At 42.6% G+C, this 11,349-nt stretch overlaps 1 protein-coding gene across 2 annotated transcripts in view; it reads left to right on the top strand.

Annotated features, from left to right (window-relative positions):
* The first annotated feature begins 979 nt into the window (after positions 1-979).
* The window catches only part of LOC115146194 (kinesin-like protein KIF26A), a 118,551-nt gene continuing 108,181 nt past the window's right edge, over positions 980-11,349 (top strand). For both annotated transcript variants that reach the window (XM_029688117.2, XM_029688116.2), the window contains exons 1-2: positions 980-1,232; positions 1,543-1,782. In XM_029688117.2, coding sequence (XP_029543977.2) covers positions 1,173-1,232; positions 1,543-1,782 — 300 coding nt within the window. In that variant the 5' untranslated portion in view covers positions 980-1,172. The remainder of the gene's footprint in view (positions 1,233-1,542; positions 1,783-11,349) is intronic.

Genomic DNA, 11,349 nt, shown 5'->3' with positions numbered 1-11,349 from the left:
CCTGGAGAGGCGCTGGGAATGGAAACATAATATTTTGGTCCCTGCATAAGCCAAAGTGGGCACTTCTTATCACAGGGCGGAATCAGCACTCACCTAAAAAGCCCATATACCACTGGCTGAGAGAAATTCTCATTGTTTTATGTGTATAATTATGTGTTGTTGGAGGTGTGTCTTGGTCAGTTAGGCTCAGAAAAGTCCAACCTCTTCAATCTGCTGCCATAGGCGGCCGCCTAATCCTGCCCAATTAGCGGGGCAGCCTTGCCTGCATTAACGGACCGATGTTTCCCTCTGCAGTGTAGGAAACAAAATATCAACAAAAGAAGTGCACTGGGCATTTACTGCTCCTGTATAAGGGAACCGATACAGCCGTCTGCAGCGCAGGAAGACATGTAGCATTCATGCTACACACACATCACAATGGTTGCTACTACCAGACTCTTATTTACAATATATTGCTTATACTGCACAATTTAAACACTTGCACCCCAATCCCCCCTTTCTCTGATAGATGTCTAAATATTGAACTATAATTTGTGCTTTTCTGTATTATGCTAAAATGTTTATTATATTCTACTGAGCCATTTACTTTATGTTCATATATCTTATATTTTATTATGTCTTATTGTTCCATTCTCGATACGGAACCTGCAAGTAAGCATTTCGTTAGATGGTGTACTGTATTCCATGTGTATCCTGTACATACGACTAATACAACTTGAAACTACTGCAATACATTGATAAAAGCAGTAATTACAATGGGCAAGTTCAGCTTTATAAATATCTAGCCTAATAACCTACAAACATAATACAACTATCACACATTGAACTACCATGTCTGATCCATGAACCTACGGTTTTTTAAGTGACAAATCATGCGCCAAAAAGTTTCCCAAAAGTTGTCTCGTGAACCCCACCCATTTAAAAGAGTTAATTCCCGCCCACCGTGCGCACTCAGGACCAAAACTTCACTTCACTCGTATTGATTGTATTGTCATGGGACTGATCCAGTGCAGCACACAACCATGGTTATTAGTCTACTCTCTACAGAAGTGGTAGCTAGCAGACGGGTTTGCTTTCGTCACAAGTGTGTAGGGACTGACACTTCAATTTACAACTTCGCAGTTGAGTGTATGTGAGAACTACGTCTAGTAGGTATACCCAGACCAAGGAGAATGAACTCATTTCGGGGAAATGCAACTCATGGACGGGACCCTGACAACTGCAGGTTTACTGTAAGTGTTTTAGTCATATAAAGTGTTTTACACATACAGTTAGTGTTCGGTTCCGATTTACAATAACACCTGTCGCAGCACACCCTTTTGTTTTGGATCGCATTTAGCCTACCTCTGCAGATTGGTAATGTTTACCTATTCATATTGACATTCATGCAGTTTGTCAAGGCATTCAACAAACAACTCCAGACAAGTAACGTTAGGCTTCCACACCTGTGGTTGTGCGTCTACAAGTTTGAATCCATTGTATTTTCCTACATAGAAATCAATGAATCTATTTGAACTGACTTGCGTTTCTCTCCTGACGAAGGTGGAGGGTTGTCCCAGCGGAGAGTCGCCGTTCCCTCTTGATCTGAATACCAGGAAAATTCTTCACTCATCCGAGTATGCGCGGTGTAACAGCCGGCCACCACCCGAGGGCGCTGGGTCGGTGACCGTCTCCGAGTCAGAGAGAAGGGACGGCAAAGGAAGCTTTTGCCAACAATGTCAAATTAATGTGACTGAGCTGAAGAGGCAAGCGCTGGTCTTGGCAGACCCAAGTTCACTAAAGGTTTGTGAATATATGTTTAACTTTACTTTGAGTCTCAAGGCTGGTTGTATTTGACCAGTAATGCAAAGTAATACTTTTCATCAATTTTACACCAAGGCTCCCTACAGTTGATGAACCTGAATTGACACCACCATGACTCTGCTGATCTGTGCTCTTGGTTTATTTTTGTGAATATTGCAATGACATGGTAATAACCTCTTCTTTCCTCCCCCCTCTTGTAATGAGTCCAGTGAGGTGGGTCTTACGTTTATTATGAGGCATGTGGTAATGGGAGATCAGTGTGTGTTTGTTCACCTCATGCTCTGTTGGCGTAACAGGGACAGGCTGCCTTGGTTCCACTCATGTACTGCAGGTGATATAGGGGCACAGATGGCATGCTCAGAATAAAGCGTGCTTCCACCCTCCTCCCAGTGTAGATAGCTGTAGGCATGCAGTGTGATTCTGCAGGTTTCTGACTATGTCATGAGTCATGACCCATGCTCCAGCTTTGCTTTGTGCTCTTCATCACTGATGGGTACTTCTCTGATGGTTTTACGTTTGTACCCACTGCCCATTTGCCTATGATATAGTCCAGTGCGATGGGTACACAACGGCAGGGTGAGACATGGCTGTAAGACTTGTGAGCTCTGTATTCCCAGCATGCAGTAGCTGTGGCTAGGGCTGTGTTGATTGTCAAGCAAATAACTGTCTGTCTCACAGTGATTGACCGTTAATTAATAAACACATTTATCATCTCCTGGCTTCCACATATAGCCTACAAGCCATTTAAAAAAGTTGAATATATCTATGTAATATAACCTACACCTTCACAATAAATTCATTATTTATTTTAGACTGGTCTAAAGAAGCACGCTATGAAGAAAATGTAGTCTATTTCAGTGTTGAGCAGTTAACAAAGAAATAGGTACTCCTATATGCTTAATTTAGAGTTGTTAGTGTAACTTTAGTTGTTCTACAAACGTTGTTTAGATTTTTAATACATTGTAAGGCTGCATGATGAGACTCTAATGATGATTTGAAAGAAATCCCTTGAAAGACATGAGCTCTGCTTTGTATTTGTGCAGGCTGTACACACTCCAATAGTCTCTCATTCACAATTTGACAAGCACTTGATAATGCCGCAAATGTCACGGAGGCATCCCCTTGTTGGCCGTAATGCACCCTAAAATAATCCATGCCTTTTGCGGCCAGGAGTACTGCATTGTGCCCTTCTCCCTGAGTGTGCTGCGCAATCTCTCACTCACATGGCTCTCTGTCACGTGATCGGGTCTTCTCACAGGCTATAAGTCAGACACATCAAATCAAATCAAAGTTTATTTGTCACGTGCGCCGAATACAACATGGTTGAAATGAAATGATACCAGATTACTTTAGAAAAAATTGGCGTTGACTGATGAGATCAAATGATGACATAAAGATCCATTGTGTTGAACACTGTGCGATGTTTAACAGTCAGAATCGCAGAATGGTGTACTTACTAAATGATTAGAGTTGGCTGTGTGATATTAGGTTGCTTCTTGTGTAAATGTTTTCTGTCTGGATTTGAATGATTACATTACAGTGAAATGCTTACTTACAGGCCCTAACCAACAGTGTGATTTTTTTAAAGTAAAAAAATAGGTATTAGGTGAACAATAGAGAAGTAAAGAAATAAAAACAACAGTAAAAAGACAGTGAAAAATAACATTAGTGAGGCTATATACAGGCACCGCGCAACTGCATGCATCCTTATTAAATTCCGAGGTGCATATTGAAGATTTTGGAAGAACTGTCCACATTTACTTTTCGTCAGCCAACAAGATGATTATGCCTAACAAAGAGCAAAAGCACTAGCCTATGTCAATCTGCTATCCCCATAGTACAAAAGTCGACCTATTCTATTCTGTGTGATAAACAAATATTCCAAACAGTCCGGGACAGTTGTAGGATGAGATAGATCCCAAATGAATACAACTACTAGCATAAAAAAATACTTTTTTATGAAATGTGGCTGATGCAACAGATCAGAATGTGTACCATAAATGTTGATAATGTCAAACCCTGACCATAGAGAGCCTTTTATTCTCTATGTTGGTTAGGTCGGGGTGTGACTAGGGTGGGTCATCTAGGTTATTGTATGTCTATGTTGGCATGGTATGGTTCCCAATCAGAGACAGCTGTTTATCATTGTCTCTGATTGGGGATCATATTTAGGCAGCCATTTCCCCCACTGTGTTTTGTGGGATCTTGTTTTTGTGTAGTTACTGTTGAGCACTGCATTTACTTCACGCTTCGTTTGTTCTGTATTGTTTTGGTGAGTTTCATTTATTTAACATGTGGAACTCTACGTACTCTGCGCCTTAGTCCGTTAATTCTTTAGACGATCGTGAGAGATAAGCTATTTCTTCTCATTATAAGTGCAGCATTGCACACATGGTAGTAGGCGCAAATGTTCCATTAGCGGAAAACACCATTATCAAAATTGACAACAAATGCAATTATGCATGTAATGCTTTAATTATAAAGGTGCATTTTTATGGTGTAAATTATCTTCCCCCAAACTTGAAACTCAGGTGCTGCTTATATATGTCAGTTAGGCTCTACACCCCTTGTAAAACGGATTAATGTGCTTAATTTTAAGAAATTATTTGGCCACTTTAGTTCTGATACAAACCTTATTAAAACATGTAGGCCTATGGGCTGTTCTACATGAAGTGTGCAACTATGAGAATTGTTGCAACCCCTATTTGTAGCCTATTCAACCTACATTTCGTGTCATCTGAGATCCCCAAAGATCGGAAAGCTGCTGCAGTTATCCCCCTCTTCAAAGGGGGAGACGCTCTTGACCCAAACTGTTATAGACCTATATCCATCCTGCCCTGCCTTTTTAAACCTTCGAAAGCCAAGTTAATAAACAGATCACCGGCCATTTCGAATCGCACCGTACCTTTGCCGCTATGCAATCTGGTTTCCGAGCTGGTCATGGGTGCACCTCAGCCACGCTCAAGGTCCTAAACGATATCATAAACGCCAACGATAAAAGACAGTATTGTGCAGCCATCTTCATCGACCTGGCCAAGGCTTTCGACTCTGTCAATCACCACATTCTTATTGTCAGACTCAGCAGCCTTGGCTTCTCAAATGACTGCCTCGCCTGGTTCACCAACTACTTCTCAGATAGAGTTCAGTATGTCAAATCGGAGGACCTGTTGTCCGGACCTCTGGCAGTCTCTATGGGGGTGCCACAGGGTTCAATCCTTGGGCCAACTCTTTTCTCTGTATATATCAATGATGTCGCTCTAGCTGCTGGTGATTCTCTGATCCACCTATACGCAGATGGCACCATTCTTTATACATCTGGCCCTTTTTGGACACTGTGCTAACACCTCCAAACGAGCTTCAATGCCATACACTCCTTCCACGGCCTCCAACTGCTTTTAAATGCTAGTAAAACTAAGTGCATGCTCTTCAACCGATTGCTGCCTGCACCCTCCCGCCCGACTAGCATCACTACTCTGGACGGTTCTGACCTAGAAAATGTGGACAACTACAAATACCTAGGTGTCTGGTTGGAGTGTAAACTCTCCTTCCAGACTCACATTAAGCATCTCCAATCCAAAATTAAATCTAGAATCGGCTTCATATTTCGCAAAAAAACCTCCTTTACTCATTCCGCCAAACATACCCTCGTAAAACTGACTATCCTACCGATCCTTGACTTCGGCGATGTCATTTACAAAATAGCCTCCAACACTCTACTCAGCAAACTGGATGTAGTCTATCACAGTGCCATCCATTTAATCACCAAAGCCCATATACCACCCACCACTGCAACCTGTATGCTCTCGTTGGCTGGCCCTCACTACATATCCGTTGCCAAACCCACTGGCTCCAGGTCATCTTTGCTAGGTAAAGCCCCTGCAACGCTCGTCGGAAGAAGTGGACCAAGGTGCAGCGTGGTACGTGTTCATGATTCTTTAATTAGTCCAAACACCAAACAAAACAACAAAATAACAACGAACGTCATGTTCTGAAGGCTACACAGAGCTAACAAAAAACATATAAATAAAGAACATAGAATGCCCACCCAAATCACACCCTGACCAAACCAAATAGAGAGATAAAAAGGCTCTCTAAGGTCAGGGTGTGACAGCCCCGCCTTATCTCAGCTCACTGGTCACCATAGCAACACCCACCCATAGCACGCGCTCCAGCAGGTACATTGCACTGGACATCCCCAAAGCCAACACTTACTTTGGCCACCTTTCCTTCCAGTTCTCTGCTGCCAATGACTGGAACGAATTGCAAAATCTCTGAAGCTGGAGTCTTATATCTCCCTCTAACTTTAAGCATCAGCTGTCTGAGCAGCTTACCGATCACTGTACCTGCGCACAGCCAATCTGTAAATAGCACACCCGACTACCTCATCCCCATAATATTATAATATAATTATAATTATAATTATAATAATAATATTATATTATTATTATTATTACCATCTTGCTCTTTTGCACCCCAGTATCTCTACTTGCACATCATCATCTGCATATCTATCACTGCAGTATTAATGCTAAATTGTAATTATTTTAGTCTCTAGGGCCTATTTATCGCCTACCTCCATACTCTTCTACATTTGTACACACTGTACATAGATTTTTATTTTGTGTTATTGACTCTACGTTTGTTTGTGTAACTCTGTGTTGTTGTTTTTGTCGCACTGCTTTGCTTTATCTTGGCCAGGTCAGAGTTGTAAATGAGAACTTGTTCTCAACTGGCCAACCTGGTAAAATAAAGGTCAAATAAATATAATTCACAAGTGATAGGATAATATTGTCACCCATCAGACTATTCTTGATTTAATCTTGTCTTTACATGAACTAAATCAAATGTGTGACTTTTGTTTTGATTTCGAATGGACCATTATCATGCACCTGTATCGAAACGGGGGCAGCGGAAACAAATACATGTCATCTATGCACTTAAATAGCAAATGGAGGACTCTTTTCCCATGGTTTATTTTCATGCCAGCCTGGTAGGTTGTACTCCTGTTGTAAATATAAGCAATGTGCTTAATATTAGGAAAGTTGAGAAATAAATATAATAGGCCTAGCCTATAAAAAGCTGATGGGATCCTCATATTTTTATTAGCGGCCATCACTCTGTTTTCTCACGCAATTGCATAGCCTATAGAAATGTTGCGACATGAGCTCATGGGCTCTCATGGGGTGGCAGGTATCCTAGTGGTTAGAGCGTTGGACTAGTAACTGAAAAGTTGCCAGATCAAATCCCCGAGCTGACGAGGTAAAAAATATGTCATTCTGACCCTGAACAAAGCAGTTAACCTCGAAAACAAGAATTTGTTCTTAACTGACTTCCCTAGTTAAATAAAGGTAAACAAAGTGCTTGATTAGATTTTAAAATATGTTTGCATTGATCTCTTAGTGATTAGAGGGACAATAGAGTGCAGAGTACCAGACAGTTAGTAAGTTTGGTAGGCTACAAATGACCATCAGAGCTTGGAGAAGCCTAATTACCATGATGAAACAGTCATGTCAAATTTGACTGCCTTCATGACTCGTGTCCGCCAGACTGGCGATAATACGGTCACCGCAAAAGCTGTGGCTATAACTCCCCTTACCAACACACCTTATTATTTTGTCCTCTGGTTGGGTGTAGAGGTAATACATATCAAGTCCTTCTCCTCTGTAGATACTGGAGTCATGAGAGGCTGTGGGGTAATGACTTCAATTATAATGTCCCAGTCTTCCTGTGAAGTCTTTTATTTCTCTGCTCACGGCCACAAGCTGTTTATGGATGTAAAAACTCATCGTCTGAGACCGAAAGTTCTTTGGAAGTGTCTCATTGTTTTGCTAAACAATGCTTATCTCTTTATTATGTTGTCGGGGAGAGAGAGGGGGGCAAGGAGGGAGAAAATAAGCAAGTGGCAGAGTCAGAGGAGGAAGTTAAGTCCCAATTGACCTTCACCACGCATTGAAAGTGTTCCTGTATGGCTCGCCCCACAATTCCCGCCGCTGTTAAATGACGGTCTCATGCTTATCTTGGATTACAAACCCTCCAGCCTCCTCTGAATCCCCTCAACACCTAATGTCTTATGGGAACAGGGAGATACGGGACGGGGAAAAACTTTCCTCTGTATGTGTGGTCTAGTCTCTATGCGGGGTGGCCTAAATCATATCAGATCTCTATATATTGAAGTATCAGGTATTTTCTCCCTCCCCAAACAGACATACACTATCCCACCTGCCAGTCCTTCTCCATGGGAACTGAGTCCTCTCTCAGTTACCTGTGTGGTCCTCTCCAGGTGTGGAGGGGTTGGAGGGTGGGATGGGGGCTGCCCCTTCCTTCTCCTATTATACACATGTTGATGGCTAAATAGGTCCCTAATTTTAAGGTGGTAAACAGTCAAGGCATGGTGCTCTTATTGTGCTTGCCTCATGATATCAATTTCTCCAGCTGCAGGAGAAAGGGTTCCATTGACCTGTTGGGCCTGTGCTGCCAACCTGGAGGCTCTGGACTGGATGTGGTCGTGGATGGATGGCTTTTACAGATTTCCTTTGGTGGAAGAGGGCCAGGTGATGTGTGGTGGAAAGATTGCTGTACTGGGTTATTGGTGCTCCTGGCATCAGAGCTACAGAGTTCTGCTGTACCTGTCATGTGAGAGCGGAGGCTGTTTATGTGAGGGCTCCCCCCTCCTTGCCCTATCCTCCTGCTGTCCCATTTTTGTGATGAAGTCAGCCTGCCCCCTATACCCCCCCCCCCAGACACCCCGACTTCCAGTAGACTAATATTTTGAGTACAGTAGCAGTAACAACCAATATATGAATTCAAGGAAGACAGTTTGGGTTGAATGGATGTGTTATGCTGAATCCCTAGGCAGGGACTGGCTTGGGTAACTTCACTGGGAAATACATAGACACAGTGAACTGCCTCAGAGGTGGCTTTCGTGTTATCCTGTTTGTCTTTCAAAGAACCCTATCAGGTCAGTCTAACGTTGTTGTGAGTCATTGGGGAACTTGAAGAGCTCCTGTTCTCACTAGTGTCTCTATATTCTGGGCCACTGGCTCAGTGTCAACCTGAAGGAGCTCAGAGTAGCAGCAGCCAGCATACACTACAGCTGGGCTGGGAGGGAGACGGCTGCTGCTGTGTTGTGAGGTGTTGTCGAGGGAAACGCAGGGTCAGCATTAGAACAATGAAGGTGACAGATTATTTTCTTTATGGTCTGCTGCAGTTTGCACAACCAGTGACAGCAATTAATATTTTTTCACTCTTGCCGTACCTTTAAGTACCTGTCTCATTTTCAGAGGAGCCCTTCCCGTGTCGCCAACATCTTTTGTTTTAATATTTATAGCTGGCATGTGCTTTGTCGGACATCATACATTACACTCCAGCTCACTTAATAAAGCCAATCACGTAATACCTACTAATCTTAATACAATATGTCAAGTCTCAATTTAGAGTAATACTAAAGCTTAACTCTGTCATGATGGAGTTTTGTCCTTGAGGTAAGACCCTGCTCTAAAGTAAAATACAGTGACTTGGACACACATTAACTAGACATTGTTAGACAGAAGAGCATTACAGAAGAACGGGCGTTGCTTAAGAGGCAGCTGAAGTGGAGACACTGAGGTTCTGCAGAATTGATTCTCACCCCCAATCATTCAACTGGTTAATGTACAGTATTTGATTCATATCATTAAAAACTAACAAGACTCTTCAATGGTAAATGGCAGACAGTTTGGATGACTACAGCAGACATTACACTATATTTCATGTGGCTGGACATGAAGGCAAGGTAAGGTATAATCGGGGGAAAGATGGTCACTTAAAGGCTAACCTCATGTTCAAAGCACTAATTACCCCTCTCCCGTAATCAGAGGATCTGTCAACATTCAACATGCCTATAGAAAGACAATACCTGTACACCTGGCTCAGATCCACCTGCACATAATGAACAATACCCCCCTCCTACACTCCTTCAGATGGTTTCTGCCCTGAAAGGGTTACTCAATATTTTGGCCGTGCCATGTGATGGATTGGGAGGAGGAAGGTTTGTTTTGTCTGCACTGTCAGCCATCTCATGAAAAGTTAAGGAGCTGTCGGTGACCACAATGGGCCATTGGGTTTCTAAAGGCCCTAAAGCCCGGCGGTATTGTGACCCAGAAGGGCTTTAATTCCTCAGCGATGACCAGGCAACAGCATCTGAAACCCCTGGTCTAGACATGCTGACAGTTACTTGATATGGTGGTTGAAATGAGTATCCTCCCTCCATATCTCTGACTATCACCCAAACCTTGAAAGAGAAAAAAGGGCTCAGGGAAGGAAAACCATTGTTTGTTAGGTATACAAGCTGGTGTATCGACACTCTGCTTTCAAAGCTTGCATCCCTGAAGCTCCTTGTCAAGCAAAGTTTATAGTTGATGATGGACACTGTACAAACAATGTCCTTTAGAAACATTCCTTCACGTTTCACTTCTACTTTGTTTCTATTCTCACTGTGTTCAATGTAAGAGCATTGTAAGTTGACCAATATATTTATTGTTTGAAATATTTTCGATTCCAGTCGCTTCCATTGTGTGTGTGTGTGTGTGTGTGTGTGTGTGTGTGTGTGTGTGTGTGTGTGTGTGTGTGTGTGTGTGTGTACTGTATGTCTTTGTTTTTTGTACAGCCAGGGCCAGTGTGAGTTTATGTAGGGTTGTTCTGATGGCTAGAAGAGATAAGTAGGTATTGTGTTATGACTGCAACAAGGGTACAGGTCAGTCAAACAAGCACCATAGCCTACACCCCCACATAGGCACTTATAGTATATACTAAGATATAAGAATATGAATTCAGAGTGGACTTCACAAACTGCAATGATTACCCAGAATGATTAACAGAGGAAGCCTTGCAGCGGTTTAAGGGTCAGTGGCAGGCAGATCTCACCTCTCTCTTATCCTCTGACCTCTGACCACAGGGAAAGCAGGTTTACTGCCCCAGGGCAGTGTCTGTAGCTATGTGGTGGAATGGAGCGGGCATTGTGGAGGTGGTGAATGAAGTGTTTTATTGGTGTTTGCAGACAATGACTGAACAGGCCTGCTATTTGCTTACAAGCTGATAATGAATAACTACATTGATATGTGTAAGAGCAGACGATGAACAGGTAGGCCTAGTTTCTCGACAGTTTGTATTTATATATAGACAGGATAGAACTCTAATCTTGTGCTACATGTCCTTTAAGGAAAGTGGACTCCACCATTGTCACGGTTGTCGTAAGAACGGGACCAAGGCGCAACGGAGGTTGAGTTCCACATGTTTATTTCAAAAAGTGAAACTTAAAGCAAAAACAATAAATCAATAAACAAACAACGAAACGTGACTACGTGGTGCACAGGCACAAACACAAAATAATATCCCACAAACACAGGCTACCTAAGTATGTTTCTCAATCAGAGACAACGATTGACAGCTGCCTCTGATTGGGAACCATACCAGGCCAAACACATAGAAATACAACACATAGAACAAAACATAGAATTCCCACCCCAACTCACGCCCTGACCAAACCAAAATAGAGACATAAGAAAGGAA

This window comes from Oncorhynchus nerka, linkage group LG18, assembly GCF_034236695.1.
Source record: "Oncorhynchus nerka isolate Pitt River linkage group LG18, Oner_Uvic_2.0, whole genome shotgun sequence".
Taxonomy (NCBI): domain Eukaryota; kingdom Metazoa; phylum Chordata; class Actinopteri; order Salmoniformes; family Salmonidae; genus Oncorhynchus; species Oncorhynchus nerka.
The sequence above is the reverse complement of the archived record's forward strand: the minus strand, read 5'-3'. Positions and strand labels throughout refer to the sequence as shown.